Source organism: Cuculus canorus, chromosome 1 (genome assembly GCF_017976375.1).
Source record: "Cuculus canorus isolate bCucCan1 chromosome 1, bCucCan1.pri, whole genome shotgun sequence".
NCBI classification, from domain to species: Eukaryota; Metazoa; Chordata; class Aves; order Cuculiformes; family Cuculidae; genus Cuculus; species Cuculus canorus.
The window spans coordinates 92,355,316-92,376,008 of NC_071401.1; the positions used below are offsets into that span (position 1 = coordinate 92,355,316).

The 20,693-nt window shown below is 44.8% G+C and overlaps 1 protein-coding gene across 7 annotated transcripts in view; it reads right to left on the reverse strand.

The window, feature by feature from the left end:
• PDE9A (phosphodiesterase 9A) overlaps positions 1–20,693 on the reverse strand; it is a 54,737-nt gene that overhangs the window by 25,571 nt on the left and 8,473 nt on the right. The window contains exons 2-7 of one of the 7 annotated variants that reach the window (XM_054086986.1): positions 16,460–16,530; positions 14,595–14,672; positions 13,592–13,635; positions 6,428–6,482; positions 5,542–5,612; positions 629–713 (exon numbers count right to left, since the gene is read on the reverse strand). In XM_054086986.1, coding sequence (XP_053942961.1) covers positions 629–713; positions 5,542–5,612; positions 6,428–6,482; positions 13,592–13,635; positions 14,595–14,672; positions 16,460–16,530 — 404 coding nt within the window. Of the gene's footprint in view, positions 1–628; positions 714–883; positions 1,268–5,541; positions 5,613–6,427; positions 6,483–8,093; positions 8,266–8,293; positions 8,650–13,591; positions 13,636–14,594; positions 14,673–16,459; positions 16,531–20,693 lie in introns of those variants that run through there. The other 6 variants (XM_054086991.1, XM_054087017.1, XM_054087008.1 and 3 more) reach the window with 6 other exon arrangements.

Here is a 20,693-nt window from a genome sequence, read left to right on the forward strand (position 1 = left end):
TCTTCAGCAACCTTCCCAGAAGTGTTCATAATCTCACAATGATGATTTGCTTGTCCTAATGGTGTGTTTCAGTGACACAGGGGGCAGGCCTTCCAGCTGAGACTACATACTGTCCAAAACGCAATTTTCTGCTGTTCTAATTACAGAGAAACCAAGCTTCACAATCACAGTGAGCCTTTGAATTAAAAAGTAAATTCCTAATTTCTTGTTGAATTTGAAATGGATGTTTTATAATAGCATGAGATCACAATTAGAAGAGCTGCTACATATTTATTTGATATTTTCCCACAATATATTTGAGCTGATTTGAGTGCTAGCTGATTCCCAACCAAACACCACACTGCAGAAGTTCTTTTCCCATTCCTTCTCTCCCTGTAAATATGGATGAAGAATTCCCATTCTGTATGGTGGAAAAGAACTCTCTGTTATCTTTTTTCTCTATTCCCATGACCCAGACTGTTTTAACTGATGAGTGACTATAGTTCTCCAAATGTTAAATTAGAGCCACTGTCCTTAATGCTTATCGATTTCCCAGAAGCCCAGAAAGTAACTCAGTTCTGCGAAAATGTTGCATTAGGGTTTGAAAGCAGATGCTTATTTCTTTGGTTAGGTCCAAAGCAGAACTTACCTGCTGCTTCTTGCTGCCATTTCCTCCCTCATCTTTTTAATGTCACTCTTGCATTTCTCAATCTCCACTACTTTCAGGCCTTCCACTGTCAACAAAGGAAAACAACAGGGGTGTTACCATGGCGAAAGTTGAAGGATTTCATCTCACAATTGTGCAAAACTTCAAAGGGTTTTAACAGTGCTGTTATCCAGTGAGCCGGCAAGTTCTTAGTCTACCCCAGTTCTCGCATATGCAGGTGCTGCCAAAGCAATATACCTTGACAACCCATAGGAGTTCTCTGCTGCTAATTTTTGATAATAGCTACAGTATTTTGATTCGCAGAATGGCTGTAACATCTAAGCTTTTCCATGGTTGTTAGCAGCAGTCAGCTGTTCTGGTGCCTTTACTCCTCTGCCGTAGAACAAGAATCAAAGGAAATCTGGAGAAAAAAACCCCTCCCGTGATGGGATAATAAGCACAGCTAGGCAGACACGTCCTAGTAGGATTAGAATTCCCATTAAGATAAAAGGTTTTAATTTGAAAGTTCATGCAGAGCATTAAGTAGCTCTGATAGGCATTGCTAGATACAGAGACACCAAAGCGAGAATGCAAGAGAGAGAAAGAGAGGTTGGAAAATTTTGCTTTAACAATTGATTAAAGTTTTTTTTTAGTTATTGAAGATCTGTCACTTCTTTTTGCCAATCAATTTTGTAATCAATGGTTATTTCTGCATTTGGCACAAAAAAATCCTATATTCCCTTTCTGTATGTAATTATGACAGCCACAAGGGAAAAAAGTTTGATTGCCTGTTTATGCAGCAATGCAATTCATTCCATGTAGCTGTGAGAATCTAACACAGCCCAAGTATGAGAATATTGTCCCTTTTCTTTCCCCCTCCTTGAACTATCAATGTGCTCAAGGACATAATACAGCACCATTTATTAAGTACATGTCATTCATATGCAATCATTTCACAGCTCATTTGTTTACTGAGCTCTTTGTTTGCGTGGACAAGCTGTGATTCAGGGAACTCCAGGGAATGTGCAATCGTACAATCACTATTCAGTCACTTTCTTAGAAAATAATAGTCAAAATCACACTTATCTGGAGGGTAGCAAGTAAGTGATAAAAAAGCTGCCTTGGAAGGGCACAACTCTGTAGATAAGCAGAGACCTCGGTTTTGTTTTCTTTATGCTAGTAACAACAAAGATTGCCACTGGAACTGGGAAAGGGGGAAAATAGAGACATATATAAACTGAGTCCTAAATGTCATGCACTAGGAGAAGAAAGGGAAAGGGTGTGCATTTACTCTTGACTACAGGGATACTCTCTGCTTAAAAATCCTGTTTCCAGATTAATGTTCTTTGCTCCAGCATTGTTACATACAATTTCTTTAGGTGATCACAATGTGACAATACAGGCGAGATGCCATCCTACTTATTCAATATCTTCATTCTGGATATCTCTTCTAATTTTTCTGGGTACTTGGTTCAACTGCTGATGATCAGCCACAGCTGACCTGCAGGCCCTGAGCTGCTGTGTTCCATTAGGATGCATTCATCTGGGAGAGATTTGAGGGTAGCCCATTTGCCAAGCTGTCTAAATGGTGGCCGGTGCCTATTTGAAGCAGTAGGAGCAAAGCAAAGTTATCAGACCGACTGGGTAGTAGGGCAGGCAACTGCAGAGAAAAGAAGAGGTATAGTGCAAAATAGCAGCCTTGAGCGTATTTTTGTGACGTGTCTCTTTAGTTTTCTTCCAAAACCTCTCCAGGGAAGCAGAGAATTTACATAATTATTTTCTTATGGTAGATGTGAGATGCTTACAAATTATAAAGGGTTTTTGCCTGCTTCCTTGTTCATGTGTGGGCTGCGGTGTGAACACTGGAGCCGAGTAAGTCAAGCCACGGGACAATGCATTCCCAGTGCTTGCCCTGTGTGGACATATTTTCCAAGGGGAAGTCACAAGCTTTATATGGGATCTTAAAGTCAGTAAAAAGATTTGGCTGCTTGAAAACACTTGTCTGTGATGCAGTCTCTAGACAGTAATGGGAAGGAAGCTGAGAACACTTTATGTGAGGTGCAGATGTAGTGCTGTCATGAGCACTTATCCCCACACACATACCCCCTCTGGGGAAGAAATCTTGGAGATCGCGTGTGAAAGTGGTGGAAGAGGAATCTCCTAAGGAGGTAGGAGAAAAGGCAAAACAAAAACCCAATTCTTTTCACATTTGGCTTGCAAATGATAAATGGCCTTGTCATGTGCACTGATTAAGGGCCTATTATGTTATTCTGCAGAAAGAAATACCTTCTGAAAAGACCCTGTGCTGTCTAAAGAAATCCTTGGGCTGAATCCAGCACTGAAACACGGCTGTTAAAGTCCTGCACAAGCATGGAGGCTAGACACTCCCTTTCTCTCCCGGTGTAGTTTTTTAGACATGAAAGCCTAGGATTATTCCAAAATGTTGCAGATTTGGCTCTGTTGCAAATGCTCAAAGTCAAATTTCAGGCAGATGGGTGCACTTGTAGACAAGACATTCAGGTTGTTCCTTCCCACAGGCCGAGGCTACTGGAGATGGGCTTGTGCGCACTCAGGCAGAATGGCAGCAGATTGCTACATCTGCCGCTGTTTCCATCAGTGGCAAGACCCACTTACAGAAAGAAGCCTCCTCTAAGGACCAGTGCATTCAGTTCACCTACGTGGCACAGCAGCTCTGGGTAGGCTGCTTTCCCTAAACCAATGATAAACTGCTGGGTAGCGCTAACACAGAACTGTTCCCCACCGGCAGCATGAAAATCTTTGTTATCTCTCTCCACTGCTGCTGGCTGCCAGTGCTGAAAGGCAGCATGTGTGCAGGGTGCTGCCAGGGACCCGAGGGAGTCACCATGGGAAGCAGTGGCCAAAAGCAATCCCTAGCTGGCTGGGGTAGTTGCTTGTCTGGACTGCCAAGAGGATAGGAAGAGCCACAGGAGCACTTGCCTCATTTGCTCTAGTCCATGGCACTTAGCCCTGGGAACTGGAGCCGGTCAGAAATTTCACAGAAAATGCAGAGTGACTGAGCTAATTTTGCATTTTCTTCCTTGCTTCCTTTCTTGCTTCCTTTCTTCCTTTTCTTTCTTCCTTTCTTGCTTTCTTCCTTCTTTTCTCCCTTTCTCCCTTTCACTCTTTCTCTTTTCCTCTGTTTCTCTCTTTTATTTGCTTTTTTTTCTTTTATACAAAAGAATAAATCAGCAGAGCCTTGGGAAAAACAGCAGCCAAGCAGACAGGGACGGATTGCTGCCCAGGCTCCTTGCAAATACTTGTGCTGGGGGTAGGCACACTGCAGGTTACCCCCTCTGAAGATATTGCAGGGGGAGTCCCGCTGTACTGGGAATCCGCGGCTGAGGTGGCCTCTGGAGAGGTTCTCCTGCATCTGCTCTTTGAATAAGGACATTTTTTCTTCTCCCTGTTGACCAAGGCATCACTCTCACCAAGCAGCTGCAGGGTCAAGGTAGCTTTTAGTCAGAAGAGTTTTCAACAAAAGCACTTCTTCCATGAACAAGAACTTTTTTTTTTCCCAGCAAGCTCTAGCAAGAAAGTGCTTTCTGCAGCTGTAGAGCCACTGAAGACTGACCGTCCCCAGCCTAAATGTGGCACATTGGTGAGGATGTGGCCTTTGGTGCCAAAATGGTGCCGGGTGACTGCCTTATTCATCCCCCTTCCCTGCCTTTCTGGGATTTGTGTTCTGCATAACATACTGAAAAGCAAGCCAGATGCTGTATTGAGGAAAAAAAAACAGCCAAAAAACCCAGGAAATTACCTCTGCTCAGATGAACTTAACTTGGTTGTTGCACAGTAACTGAATACAGGTATGTTACTGTTAACACACCAAACAAGTGAGGAAATTGATGTTGCCTAGCAGTCTGCCAGGTAATATACCCACTGAGCGGTGAATCCCCGTGTCTGCAGCCTACGATTCACAGCCTTGCAACACATCAAGAAGTTCCCTCCAGCTGTGTTTGAGCATGTGCTGCACTGCTGTTTATGGATGCCTTGGCATTCGTGCTGTATTTGTGCTCCACCTGTAGTGTGCATGTGTGCCATGGGGAAAGCACTGGTCCCATGTTGGGCAGGAGGAGGTGTGTGACATGGCACTGAGAAGAAATGCAGCCAGGTCTCAGCACTGGCGCTGGGTCTTGATAGGCATCGGGGACTGGCCTGACTGCTTAATATGCAATAAATGCATTCCTGAAAGGAGAAAGTCTCTGCGCAAGATAAATGTTTGACCTGTGCAAGTACACAACTTAAAGCAGAAGCTGCTGCAGCTGCGTTACCCTCCTGTAATTAAGTACAAAATCATAGAATCATAGAATCATAGAATCATAGAATCATAGAATAGTTTGGGTTGGAAGGGACCTTAAAGATCCAGCAGTCTCTGGAATGTTCAGCTAGGGGGCGGGGTTTTGCAGGTCGTGCCTGTGCAGAGGTGTAGGGGTTGCCAGGGGGTGCAGGGGAGGTGATGGGGGGACAGGGCTGAGGGGGTTGGGGATGTAGGGAGACACGTCAGGGGACTTGGACATGGGAGATAGGGAGGTGGGCAGTGGAGACCCTCTGCCACAGGGACATTGCAGCAGGAGGAGGTGCCCTCTGGTGCAAAGTCTGCCGGAGGTCTTGACAGCCCCTCAAAGGGGAGGCTACGAGGTGGTCTGGGTGCCTGCAACACCCGATGTCTGCCCTGGCGTTGGCCCACTGGTGGGTGCTACCATGACCTCCCACCTTCCCTGCGCCTCACCCCGGGCCTTTTGGGCTCAAGGCCGGACAAAACACAAGTGTCTGGAAACAGGAAAAAGTGGAGAGGCTGTGAGTAGTGGGATAGCAGAGAGGTACCACGAGGGCAATGGGACAGGGCATTTCTGAGGCACCGCTTCCCACTGCAATAGGAATAAAGGGACACTCACATTCAACCTTTTTCTCCAGCATTGCCAAGTGATTAGCTACTTCCGTTTTCAGCTCATTGATTTTAAAAACCCTGAAAAGAAAACCCTCATGTATTAATGTTATACATTTAATGCCTAATCTACCCAAGGTACGAAGGACTTTTGCTAGAAATGCCTGCATTTTTCAGATTGACCTGTCCAGCTTCAGTTGCAGTAAGGAAAAGAAAATTTTCCATGAAAATGCTAAAATTTTGGCAGAAGCAACATCGAGGGTTAATTGTCAGAAAAAATTAAGAACAAATGATTTTGTTATGGCCCTGGGAACATACTGTGGCTCTGCAACACTTCATCACTCCCTCTGTCAGCAGTGACTTGTTATTGTACTCCCCAGGGAAGCAAAGTTAAATTGATAATGCTTCGCCTAACAGCTGCATCTTGGTGTCTGCACACTCTGAAGCCCTCCTCTTTTTGACTTATGCTGGTGAGCTGCTGAGCTGTGGTGGGATTGCTCTGTGTTAGTGAAACCAGCTGAATAAAATAAGCAGCTATATAGATGTTGAGAAAGCCTCTCAGAGGAGGCACGTATTTGCGTGATAAAGGGAAAAACGAAATAAAACAGATGATTTGACTATTCAACGAAGAAACATGTCTTTCCCTTCCTAAGAGGGCAGGAGCACTATAAGAACATTTATATTAATGACTTGATCTCCTTTCTAGATCAAACATATTCACCAAAATTGCTTTTGGTTTAAGCTACCGTATTGCTGTCAGCAGGAAATACTAACTTTGGCAGGAAGATTTGGATTTGAAAGTGATCTTACATGCCCTTCTGCCTCCTGTGAAAATTTCACTTCAGACTGATAGAAGAAATAGCATTTAAAATTAATAATGATGTTCAGCTTCTTACCTTGAGAACTGTTCGGCAATCTGTCCCAGTAAATTCTGGAACAATTCTTCTTTCTCTGAAAAAAAATTTGAGGGAATCATAACAGAAAATTACAGAGGAAAGAAGATGCTCTCAAACCCCTTGCAAAGTGGTGACCCCAGACTTCCAGCTCTGGTAGTGAGGCATTTAGCCAAAAAGTCATTCTGGTGCTTAGAATATTGACAGTGTTTGGGAATGACCCCTTGTCTCATCTGCCTTCTTTGCCTGCAGATTACAGTCAAAGTTTCTCAGAAGTTTGTTGGGGGGCTTGCTGCTTCTCTGAGAGGTGGCTTGTTTTGGGGCAGCACTCTCTTGAAAGAAGATTCCTGGGTGGGACACCCAGGATTGCAGTCTGCTTTTGGAAGATCTGGCCCATAAGGACCACCTCTAAACCGTCAGCACATGGTGTCAGAGTGCTCACAAACAATGCAACAGCTTATGAACACAAGAAAACCCAGCTTGCCTTTCAGTTTTACATTGGGACATTATTCTGGAGATCAATTTTCTTTGTGAAAATTCGTATTGCTATGCATAAACTTCAGGCAAACATGAGATGCCAATGTGACTGTCCTTGCAGAATGTGGTCCACCTCTCCTGGTTCATGAGGTGCATACAGCAGGGTACCAGTTTCCCAGCCCTTGACAACATAACTTGGACAGAGCCGCCACGGAGATCCCGTCAGGATCCCATTTCTACCTGAGCTGCTGCTGCAGTAGTGGCCACACCAGGAGAATTTGCCTCCTGCTTCCAACTCCAGCACTTAGGCACCTCAGATTGCTCGGGAAAGTCAACCCAGTGAAGCCCCAGTCCTTTCCTGAGACTATCACAGGACTGCAATAACTAACACCCGGAAAAGCAAACGAGTCCTTAAAACAAAACCCTAGATTTCGAGGGACTTCAGGAAGGAAGAAACATGATACCAATGTATTCCCATCTTTCAGTCTGTCTGCACTCTATTCACATAGATAGAGGAAGCATAAATCACCTTTGCTGAGCTGCGATCTGCTGTTTGGAGATTACTCCCACTTTCCTCCACCAGCTAATTTAAACTGCACTTTGCTGCAGTTGTTCTCATGTATGCAATGTGGATGTGCTTTTGGTTTCCCATGCTCAAGGATGGGAAACATAGCATCTTCACATTTACATGCCAGAGATCACAGAACACCCATTTGTATCCTAGGTAAAAATACCCTGATGGCATTTCTGAAACTACTTCTTGCGTTTGCTTGAGGAAGCATGATGCCTCACGAGTGTGATCACCCAGGCAAAACAGATCAGACAGAAATAGAGAACAGAATTTACACTGTATTTCTAAATAATATTTCTTGTACCTTTTGAAAGGATTTGTATTAGAGATGTCAGAAATACTTGTCAAGAGCACTCACTTTGCTGGTCAAAATAATTTGGCTGTTACCCCTGTGTCTCTAAACTGGAGCAAGCACTCGGTACTCTGAAAGTCTCAGACCTAATTCCTTCTGCTTTATTTGCTGCGATCCGGCTCCCAGTGGAGTGGCTAGCAGAGCAAATGAAAAGATTAATTCTATTCACAGAGACCCATTTTTCAATTTTCTCACAAAACCCATTTGAAAAGCCAAGCACTGAAACAAAGCAAATACTGTGTCCTATTTAAGAGAGGATAAAAGCTTACCATATGCAGCACCTGGGATGGTACCTGAGTCCAACAGTGAAAATAAGCAGAGAAACCCGTGTCCTCTCACTTCAGTGCTGCTGAGCACTCTGACAGTGGCTGTAGCGTGCCAGAGACTGACAAGTTTCCTATAAACACTGTTCCAGTAAAAAAAAAGAAACCAATCTTACTTTCACCCCCCCCCCCTCGTCAAAACTCACTTGGAGTATTAGGACATTCTCATCCAGGGAACAGTCAGCTGCAATCTGATGTTTATAGATGTAATAAAAGACTTTCAAAACGAAGATGTATGTTTTTATAACCCTAGGGTGCAGTAAAGATATATGACTAAGAGTGGCAGTTCATCTCATCTTAAAGAGACAAAGATCCATTTCTTTGCCCTGTTCCTTTCCGAGGGGAAGACCTCTGCTGTCCTCTGATTCTGAAGAAAATAAGATATCGTGTCAATATCAGTTAGTCATCCACTCCTTTGTAAAACAGGAGGGCTTTTTCTCCCTTGGTTACCCTCAATCTCCTTTTTTTTTAATACATCTGGGCAGGGCTGATATCCTGGGTGCGCACAGTTTAACTTTTCCCTCAGTTGCTTCATTTGTTTTGCCACGATTCCCTCTGTGAAAACAAAATCCTACTGCACATAGAATGGTCAGCTGCAACTTGTGCACCTTGCTGAGGGGCTCCAGCTTCTGCCTGCAGCAACCCCAAAGCCAACAGCAACCCTCTTCTCAGCTCACCCTCCACCAGCAACTTGAATGTGCAACATTTGCAAATACAGGTGTTCAGCAAGGCAGATTTTTGCACAATACTCCGGGTGTTTTAGAGCAGACAAATGAAAATCAGAACACCTCTTCCGAACACCTCTTCTGAACACCTCTTCTGAACACCTCCGCTCAGAAGATGCTGCAATAACATAATGTTGAGTAGAGGAAAGGCCAGCTCAGGCCTCCCCCGGCTTCCCGTGGCTTATTCCTGTGCTTGCTGCAGGCACGGGTATTTCGGCTCCTTGCCTGCTGGCCCTTGCCAAGTTCATCAGGGAGCTTGGCCAGGGTGTCACAGAGCAAGGAGACATTTTGCCCTCCCTCTCGGCAGCCCTGTCTCCAGCAGGTCTGGGCAGAAAGCAGGTGCAGGGGGATATGGCAGCAGCATTTTTTCCTGCGACTCCTGCTGTGGCCAGAGAGGAGGGCTGGCACCAAGTGTGCACCTTCCCTGCCAGACAGGGACCAGGTACATGCTTGGGCAGCTCAGATTATGTGTGGATTGACATGGGTAGTTTATAACCCACTGGCATGCACCCTCTGCTTCACATCACCCTGCTCGATGATGACTTTCTCTCCTGTCTTACTCTCCACCATCCTCCCTCCTCCCACCCTCCCCGACTCCCTTTGTCACCCTGCCAGCCTCAACAGGGTGCAAGCAGGGAGTGTGTGCGGTTCTGGGAGTGAGTTGGTTTCTCTCTGTCTTTTCTACTATGGCCAAGAAAGGCTGGTGAATTCCTGCCACACGGTCTCTTTCTCATGTGTGCCTGTGCCTCTGGCTTGGACTCCTGTCTGTATTTCCCTTTTTTTTTTTGGTTTGTTTGGATCTGGGCAGTCAGAGGAATTTAAATAAACAAACAGCCAGGTGGACAAAAACCTCAGGAAGGGCAGTGCTTCAAGCCCAATCCTACATGCATGAATCAAGTCATATCAAGCGCCAAATCCCCTTGACAGCTCAGGTTAACTTGGGCTGCTGCACGCAAGTCCCTGCTTATGTGAGTAATCATGAAGCAGCTGAATAATTGCCCCCATCCTGATGCATGCGTCCGTGTGAGACATGTGTAAGGAGCAGCAGGCAGGAGGTTTTTTTTCTCCCATGATTGCTGCCTTTTCCTCTTGCCTGAGCTATGAGTGTGAATATGCTGCCAAAGGGAGAAGAGAGAGATCCCAGAATAAGATTTATACACAGTGACAAGCTTCTGTTGCCTTGTCAATAGCATTCTGCAAAAGATCTTGTGTATTTAATCATTTAGGGGAAAAAAGCTGTCTCCGCAGACCTCTGAGGCAGCTGCACACATGGTTGGTGGGCTTGGCAGAAGGCAAGGCAGGGCTAGCACTGATTCGGACATGGGTTTTCTAGCAGACAGCTGCACAGGTCTCGGTCAAGCTAGCTCTCCAACTGCAAGCCAGCATTCCTGGACACAGACCATAGGTTTTCTCCTTGCAAGTGCTAGATAGCTTGTTCCCTGGCACTGAGGCTGCTAAACAAGGAGCGGCAGGTGATGAGCTCTCCCTGTGTGCTGGCCTCCATCCCAGGTGGACACCACTCTCTTTGGGTTTCCTCACCTGTTTCCCCAGGGATGAGGAAATGTGTTTGTTGAAGGACCCAGAACAAGCTGGAGGCAGAGGTGCAGAGAAAGCAAGGGCTGGCTTTGGCATGTCAGGCTCTTTCAGGTCACATCCCTGGTGAGATCCTGGGTTCTTTCAGCCACTATGTGCTCTGCTGCCCTAACTTTGGAGTGGTAAGAAAGCCCCAGCACACGTTTCCCTGCTGTTTAGGACTGTGATGGATCAGGCTCACTGGAGGTCCACAATAGCTCCTTCCTCTATACTATCAGAAATGTAACAGATTTCAGTTTTGTTTCTCAAGCGTATGGTGCTAGTGGAAGTTGTTCATCCAATTGGCATCTCCAGCAATATTGCAGAGTGCTTGAACGCCACTAACGACAGCCTCAACACAGCCACTGGTTTGTGAGTTCTGAGCCCGTTCTACTGTGAGGACACAGACCAGAGCTTTTCTGCCGCTGTGAGAGAGAAGATGCCCATTTGTTAGGCTTGGGAGTTTAAATACCCCAGGGAGATGGAAAAGTTTGGCACCAGGGTGGAATGCGATGCTCAGATACCCACTCACCTTCTGGTCCGGGGCCATGGGAGGGAGAGACAGTACATGACGCAACAGTCCCACAAGCTCAGAGCCCGCCAGCTGGGCCCCTGCCTTTGCTTGCAGACAGCTGACCCCATGGTGATACAGCAATCACTGCTGCATCCAGCGAGAGCTCACTGGAATAATAATTTTTTAATTCCAATCCTCTCCCATGACTATGGCCAGGAAATGAAGAATGGTTTCTTAGCAGGACTCTGGTGGATATCTCCTCTGCTGGATAAAAGCCACTGCTCATATTTTCCTCCCAAAGGATAGTATTTTCCAGTCCCACCTTTTACAACCTTTGTTCCGCTGAAGCGTGCGTCACTCTTTTCCAGATGCCTGGGATACTGCTGAAAAGAGGTGCATTACCTCCCACTGCTGTGGAAATTGGGGTGACCTCTTTTTTTTGGCATGTATTTGGACGAGTTACTTTGGGAAGCAGAATAACACAGGCAGAGTTGTTTAAGAAGTGAAAACTAGAACAGAGCTGTTTTTTTTCTTTTAATGAAGACGAACAATTTCCCACTCTGTTTATTCTTCCTACTCTCAGCAAAATGTCAGGAATGCTCAAGATTAATGACAACTCATGTGAAAGAGAAACAGATACCAAGGAACATTAGTTCCGTCACACTCAGTTCAACTTTCCTCTTTCCATAGCAGACTCTGTCTTATGCTTTGGCAACTTAGTCTCAGAATTTTTCTTGCACTTTTCTGCTTAGATCTTTGGAAATCCTTGTTTTATAAGATGCAGGGAGGGAACAGAGACTTTGCTGACACAGTGATCTGCGCTCTGCACAAAGCAAAGCCATGGGCTGTCAGCTGCGGTGAAAAATGAGGGCCCTGGGAGAGTGCGAAAAGTCATACATGGTCTTACAAAAATATACAATTAGCTCGATGTTAAGGGAAAAAGAGGGGAAAAGGCAGATTTTCCAGAAAGCCCTTTGGCCAGCTTCCTAGCTGGTATAACACAGTGGCATTCCCTGGTGGAGCCTCACTGACCTATTCGCAGGTATTTCTCTAACTTGGGGACAAATGCTATTGGTTACCCACACCAGCTGGTACACAGAGGCACTCACTCCAGTTAGGACTCCACCTTTTCTGATCCAATAATGCAAATAGTGTACTCTTAGAATAGAAAAGTGATACTGTTCCAACAGAGTTTGTTACAATAAGGAAATAGTTTAGGAGATAGCTAGCTTCTTTTCCAGCAGCAGTCATATGTGTCCCTTGGCTTTGACTACCTCCTTCTGGCAACAGTGGCAATCACTGACATGGGACCTGTTTATGGCTTGTAACGAATATTACTGTGATAAAGTTCTTCCCGATTTCCTACCTTCTTTGTTCCTTTTGTTCTTCATTTGTCTTTGCTCTCTGTATGCATAAGCTCCCCTCTGTTGCCTCTCCATTCCCCACCCCATCCTCCTGTACTGCCTTGCTGTGCCCTTTTCCTGCAGATGTTTCTGCCACCGTGGAAGTGGGTACCTCAGAGCATAGATTTGGTTACCTCCACCTCTCCATCTGAAAATGGCAGTGCCGTGAGACACTATCTTTTCTTGCACAATAAAGGAGCCTAGGCAAGAAGATGAGCTGGGACCAGCAAAACTGTCTTGCCCCTAATCCAAGAGCCTCACTCATCACTGCAAACTACTTTTTCCAGCCCCAGATTTTCTGGCTCCCTCCTGTTCTTTCCGTGTAGTCTAAATTTCCAAGATAATCTTAACGTCTTGCCCTTTGTCTTTCTTATCTTCTTATTTTGCTGTTCCAAACTGTCCCCAGCTGTCTCCCACCCTCCTGCAGCCCCTGCCTCAGCATCCAGCCTCTCCCTTTAGCTCCACAGTGTACAGGCTAGGGCTTTTGCTCAGGCTGCCTTGAAGTGAGGGCTCATGGTACTGCAGTTGCACAGGCAGGAGAAACCATGAGCCAGATGCTCTACAGGAATTGTCTCAAGCAATTGCTCTGTTCCACTGCCTCAGAGCTACTGGTCCAAGCATGACATTGGCAGGCAAAGAGAAATAGTAGAAGAGTCACTTCTGCCTGTGGAGTACAACAGCACTGTGCGCTGGGGAATGTGTTCCAGATGTGCTCTTTCATCCAGGCCTTCTTTAATCTTGTCAGGTGTATTTAAATATTTATTGCACTTAAAGCTACTATGCCTACAAAAGAAATTATGCTCTCTCCTCAGCCATTTGGAAATAAAATGGGGTCCAAATGTTGAGCTCAGCTTTCAGCAGAGCCTTGCTGGGAGACAAACAAGTTTACCAAAGTACTACTGGACTTGCTTTCAAACACCTTCTGCCTTTCCTGGAAGAAACCACTGCTCCTTGTGAGACTTTCCTCAGGAGATCAGTTGTGCTGAGTCAGGCCAGAGCTAAACATGGTGAAAGTCTCCTGGACCTCAGCCATTCCACTTCAACCTCAAATGTTTTGAAACTTGGGGGCTTTTTTTTAACTTTCCTCCAGGACACTGTGATCAGATACTTCTTATTCTGTCACAGCTACAACAACAGCGTCATCTTTCTTTCTTACATCACAGATAATTTCCATGTGTAAATGTTCACAAATTCAGGTTTAGTAAATTTAGTTCAAAAGGGTCATTTTACCTGAGAGCTGCCCAGAGGCAACAGGTATCACTTTGTATGGAGACCTGGAAGAGTCAGAGAAGGTTGATGTTAGCAATACTCAGAAAGCAGTGGGTATTTCACATCTATATTCCCTGAGAAGTAAGAAGAAGTATCTGAATATATTCTAAACTCTCTTAAAACCTGTTAGTTTAAATATGCAAGGTACATTTTTATGAATGTATGACTCTCCAATTTACTACTGAACGAGAGACAAGGGTAGCTTTCTTGTGCTGTATGGTCACACAATGAACACAGTTAAAAATGCCTCCTCTCTGGCAAGCCTTGATAATCTGTGGATTGAGACGGTGAAGAAAATTTGTAGGTCAGAAAGGAGCTCTAGTGGTGAAGATCATCATTGTCTTTGTGCACCATCCTATGCAGTAGGTCCCTCCCAACTACTGGGGCTCTGCCATGTCATATCAGTGAGAGTAATGTCAGTGACAAGTAATGATGAAACACAAAATGAATTAACTAAAAGCAGGACTAACTGAAAGCAGTCAGACTGAAACTAAAAGAGCCAGGCTGAGCAAGAAACAGGAAGTCAAGGAGAAAAAGAGAAAGAGATTTGGAGGTGGGAAGGGCCAAAGCCAGCATGGAATAGGCCTAACCCCATCAAAGACTTTGACTTTGCTTTGTAAGTAATGTCATGGCTGTGTTCTAGCAGAGCAGTAAAGAAGTGGGGGCATAAAGGAGGTGAGAGCCTTGACAACAAACAGGGTGGGGTGGGAACAGATGTTCTACATTAAATATTGAAAGCGGTATTTTTTCCTCAGAGAATTACTTTTACTTTAGTAACAAGTAAAAAATCTTTAAAACCAGCAGACATTATTGTAATAAGCCAGCATGTAATTCTTACTGTCATCTCCCTCCCTCCAGGGAGCTGCTCACCTCCCACTGCAGGCAAAAGGCACCTCCAGGCAGCCACCACCCATTCCCTTGGGCTTGACCCTATTTTTGAAGAGAAGGTTCAATGAAGATTTACCTCTCCGAGTTCGCAGGCATTGTTGGATCAATGGATACCATGCAATTGTCTGCCGTCAAAAGGGAGATCGTTGTGTTCCTGAAAAGCATGTTTCAAAGAGGTTTATTTGACCTAGAAATGCTAGCTGAACTTCCGCGTCACTGCATGCTGTGCATAGCCATCTTCTCTCCTGCAGCACTCCTGGCCTGGCCTGGCCCTGTCTCAGACCCATTTTACCTTGGTGTAGAAAGGGTCAAAGAAAAGGACAGGGTAGGCTTGATGCTTCACCTATTTCAATCACCAGAGATATTTCTGGCAAAATGTTAAGTGTGATCATCTTTGATCTTGGAACAGGCTTTTCTCCCTGCTAATTTATGCATTCTCTTGACTCATCAACTAATAATTTCTATTAAAAAGCCACGTTTTGTGATATATTGACTCAGCAACTATGTACTGACTCATGCTATACAAATGACTGCCAGTGCTGTGAATGTCTTGACATTGTCTAGTTACTCCTTCAACAAAACAAATGTCTTGCTGAATATGGAGCTTTTTTTTTTTTTTATGTACTGTGTTAGGTGTGTTCTCATAGGCTGAGACAAACCTTAGAAGTTTAGTCTGGCTCCAGGTGCCTGGTTGAAATGAATAGTTCATTGGAAGTTTTCTGATGAAAATAAAATTACAAATAAACAGTGAACACCCTGTTTATGAATTACAGGAACTGCTAAATAAAGTTTCCTTGGCAATGGAGTGGAAGTGTTTGGCATTATAGGCAAATAAGAGTTATTAACTCCAATGTCAAATAGGAGGAAATAGCCGGGACAAACAGCATGAGTGTTAATTCTGTCCTGCAATTATGCAAAATCTTAGTCAATATAGACAATTTTATCTTTCAGTCCCCAGAGCTGGAGTCATACAATAAACTCATGATTAAAGGATCGGCTTATTTTTTCCATTTCCTTTTCTGTATTGTAAACCTGTATATATGAAGGTAAAGACTGGCTTATTGCATGCTGCTCTCTGCATCTAGCCTGCACTGCTCAGTCCCTGTATGCAGACAGCAGATGCCTTCTTCTAGATATGACTAAGGGGGATCCCTCCCCTTACACCACCACCCTGGACAGGTGGTGCAGAAGTGGCCAAGGGCCTCCACCATGAATCAGCCCCTTCAACCCCAACACACACCTACATCTGATCCTGAATGCCTCTCAACACAGAGGTTTAAGTTGGATGTTGTTCTCTAGGTTGAAGGTAAGACAGGACCTACAGCAAGAGAGATGCGTGGACTTTGCAGAGCCATGTAAATTAGGAAATACTTGGCCTGGACAATGGATTTGGGGATATTGGCTATTGATGCTCTATAAAATGCTTTTGCTCACATACTTTGTGTTTAACTTTCCCATCCAGACCTGGCATTAGATGTTACTGTATCTAAATAGAAAGCTTATCATCTAGTGGCAATGCTTCTCATTGGCCCTAATTTTTTCCCTAAAAACAGATTTTAAACATGTGGTTGTGTTTCACTTGATATGGGCAAAAACGTAGTGTTTAGGTATAACTGGTTGGTGCACACAATCCGTGTGCACTGAGGGCTGAGCTTCTGCGCTTGCTTTTATTTTTCTAGACTATATCTCTTCTGTTCTACTCTATTCCAGTCTGTTCCTCAGGCACTGATGGCACTGAGGTGGCTCAACACCTGCCAGAGCTTCATGCACTTTTCCAGCTAGTGCTCTCTGGGTTGCCCCAGTTTCTGCTTTCAGTAGATTGGAACAAGAGAGAAGCCTGAATAGCAGGTAAATGAATCACTGGAGGCCTGTCTTTATACTATCTCCAGAAGTAAAGGAACAAAAGTGAAATGAATGTCACAAATAAAAGGAGAAACCTACCTTGGTAACCCTGTTGCAATGCAGAAGAGGTCCATAATATCTTTAGAGTTGCAGTATTTACTAAATATCACCTTCCAAACCGAACAGCAGTAGAAGGAAAAAGATGAAGACAAAAAAGAAAAAGGACAGTCAGTTCCCAGGGAGGTACAAACTCTATTCATGCATGGACTGGGCTTATTTTAAGGCTCATCCTACCATTTCAATTATCTGATTTGACTTGTGAGCTGGAATATTTCTCTACTCCTGTTTAATACCTGTATCTTTTTGGATAAAGCGAGTAAGCTCTGGAGACCTAATTGCTTTGTTCAGAAGTAGAGCAATATGCATGTGAACGGAGAGAAAAAGGTTTTTTTATGGTGCAGTATTGCTGCAGGGTGATAAGAACTGTAAATTTAAGGATGTGAGAGCCCAGGTATAGGAAGAAATCAGCCCAGATCTGGGGAAGTCCTTGGATAATGTAAAAGGGCACTGCTTTTTGGACTAGCTAGCTTTGAACTGAACATAGTTTTTCCACCCCCCTGGGTTGCATCAGATTTCCTGCTGACTATCAGGCTGTATCACATCTGCTCTTAGGTTGGAGCTCAGACCTTGAATTACAAAATTTGCCGTTGCTACCCTCCCATATCCTCAAACACCTCTTCATCCCCCTGCCTCTCCACAGATGCCAGGCAGCCCCTATGTGAAGAAGGCTGAGCAGCACATTTAGGAACACAACATCCCGTTGATCCTGTTGTGATACAGCCTTCAATGACAAAACTCCATGCTGTGATTTTCTCCAAGACTCCTGCATCTATCAAGACAGGTGGGTGATGGTGCGCCCTTGTTGAGGAGCTCTTCTGCAGCTGGAGTAGGGGGACAGAAAGTGTCTCTGTGTTCTTTTGATTGACTCAGCTTTGAACTTGCTATGGAAGTGAAATGCTCCATTGGCTCATCTTTTCAAGGCCAAGAACAACAGTGAGTGGTAGGGCTGCTGGGTCCCAGTTTGCTGCTGGAAGTGAGGGGAGGCGGTTCTGTGGAGAGGAGTGGCTTCCCTGGCCAGTGTTGGGGCACACCTCCCTTGCAGCCCCCAAGAAGAAACAGCCACAGAACCTCTGGATTCAGGGTGCAGCAGCTGAAAGGGACTTCTGGAGACCTAGTGGTAAAACTCAGGAGGAGCAACAAAGCAGATGAGGTCTGAGGCACATAGAGATCAAGGCCAGAAGCGTTCTGTCCATGTGAGTGCCTTGCTGGAAATACTGTTTTCCATCCTTAAAATCCACCCGTGGCATCCCATATTCATGGTCACAGTTTCTATTGTTGTCCACCACCGGCAGTGATCAGCAGATCAGCCTTGAGTCTGGTGACCCAGAAACTGAGGAACATGTTTCCCAGTATGGCTTCCCAATGGTTTGTTTTCACTGCCTTGCCTCGTGATTCTAGGAGAAGCCAGGGGATGCAGGCAGTGGGAGCTGCAGGTATTGGAGCTGCTGCTGCCCTCCCCCCATCAAATAGTCTCCATGTGTTCAGTGAAGAGAGGACCATGCTGCAAAAATAACATGTCACAATCTAATTAAAGACTTATAAAAGATATAGGTGCCCGGAGTTAATTAAGCCCGCAACCTCTCTTGTCAGCCTTGGCCTTTAGGTGCTTTAATTTCAAAATCATAATAATGTTTCAGGAAAACTGTTCCCATTTGCCTTTCCTAAGGTGCCTTTCAGACACCAAGGGAAATCCATCACCCAGAGGTGTCACGTGGTGCCAACCCGGACCTCTGCCCCTGGTAATAGAGAAGCCAAGGGAGCTGCTAATCCCTGCTCACAGCTTGGGACATCGTGAGCCTGAAGGATGAGGAGAGCCCAGACAGCACTGCAAGATCTGGCCAGTCTCCTTGAGCCCTGTTGTGCCTGGGGTGCGATGGGTGCTATGCACTGATGCTCAAGCTGATGCAAAAGCAAAGCTTCATTCTTCATTTTTCACTGGTGATGAGGGGCCATCTCACTCCTGAGCAACATGGCAGGAGCTTTGTGGTAGAAAAAAGAATGATACTGCTCACCTGGTGAGCAGGCTATGACTGAAATGTCACACCCACCTTCCCTGTTTTCTGACACCAATGAGATTACCCCAGGCAATATCTTTACTGTATAAAATATCAAGGCACTTGATTCCTGCCAAGGAAATGTGTGGGATAAATGCCCGAGTGTGCTTTAAAAGCCTATTTTGCCCCACGATTGACCCTTGTTTATTAAAATACAAGAGCAATAAAAGCAATAAAATATAGTCAATTGAGTTAGAGAGGGCTGAAACCCTGTTCCTAGCAGAACGCAGCATCCTGCCTGCATGACAGCTACTAAAGTTGGCTGACAGAGTATCAGAGGGTACAACAACTGGTACACGTATCTGAGGAGATGATTATGGCTGAACAGAAAGTAAAGGCTTGTGATGTGCCAGGAGTGCTATTTCAGGTACAAGCTTCCTTATTCTAGAAATCAATTATTATTGATAGGGACAGATAAAAGAGTAAAAGATGTAAAAGAAGTATTAGGAGTCATTAAAGGTAAGAAAGCCGGCCTGATTAATAGAAAGCAGCAGGAGCTTTCAATGCATTGAGGATGAATTTTAATGCTTTCTTTACTCCATGCAATAGTCAAAGACTGTGAAGCAAAGCAAAGACCGTAGATACTATTTTCTAGATTATGAGCTATTGCCATACATACATGCTTTTTAACGTTCCACACTTGGCATCTTTTACTTAAATATGCTAAAAGTGTATTTCTGAATCACACACTGCACTTATCTCAGGATGGTTGTCCTCAGCTGGCTGTATTCTTTTTAACTAGAGAGCATATGCTACTAAATTCTTCTGCTGCTGCCAGCTGCTGAGTTTTTCTGACCAACTTCCTTCTGATCTAAAACAAAGTAGCCAACTTCAGGCATTTCTCAGCAATATGCAGTTGTTCCCGCTATTGCCTGTAGGTTTATGATCCCAATAAAGTTGATGCTTGTTGTGTTGATGGAATACGATTGGAATGTATTTTGGAGAGGCAGGAGAACAGTACTGCCTACTATTCATGGCTCCGGCACAGTATAGAAATTGTATTTGCCTGAAGTCCATTACAATTGCAGGGACATTAGCAACATGAAGGCAATACGATGACATTTGCCTTGCAGCCCTGCTTCAGCCAGATGAGACACATGGTTTCTCCCATGACCAGGGAAGATAGTTGACCCGCAGCTTTGAGGACAGGCGGCCCTGTCGGCACTTAGTGGAGAAGCGAGTATCTCACCCAGTCCTGTGAAAATGTCCTTACTTGGGCAGATATCCCAAAGCCATTCAGACCAGGCCTCCATAATGATATTATACTTCACTGGCACTGTTCATGCATCTGATTCAGACTCACAGTAAACAGAGAAGGACTTCATTTCCCTTAGACATATCTCAGCTGGCTCTGACCCACAGTCATGGTCTTGCTAAGGTCCCTGTTCCTATCTCAGAGTGGCAGCCCACTGCTGTGACGTGTCTCACAGTATCTCACTCTCTGCATTAATGCCCAGAGATGGAACTCACTGCTTAGAATAGAACTGAGACTTTGCTACCGAACATAACACAGGGCCAGGGCAGGAGATCACAGCAGTTTCTACAGCTGTGGTAAGTGGGCTCAGATCATGCATATACAGGGCACAGACAGGTTTGCTGACAACATGGGTCAAAAATGTGCATAGTCACGTAGGTCAGCACAGCCAAAAGAAACAGTCAAGGCTAGATGCAGCTCCTGACACACCTCCTCTGAGAAAGAGCGAACACAGGAACTCCAATATTGCCTGGTGATGTGACAGTGTCCTGCAAGACTGGACCACACAAGATACTCATTTGCCGGTGTCATTTCGGAAAGGAAAGACAGAGCCAAAATCATGTAAGCAGAGTCACAGAGGCAATAAATTACATGGGAAAGGAAACAGAGGTTTCTGCTTCAGCCTACAGATTGATGATTAAATGCCACAAAGTCAGTCATGTATAAACCCGGTTAATTGCATCTACCTTAGGTTTGTACCAGGAGAAAAAAGACAGTATTCCTCAAAAATGATGCAGCATTTGCAAACAGTTAATTTCCCCCATTTGAGACTTAACACTGTTTCGTATTTCTGTCCTTGCTACTGTTAATAAAACTTCTACCACCCTTAAAAAAAAAGTAGCAGGAATGCTAGTCATCTCTGAATGCTCTGATTGGTCATTTCAGTGATTCTCCATGAAGACCA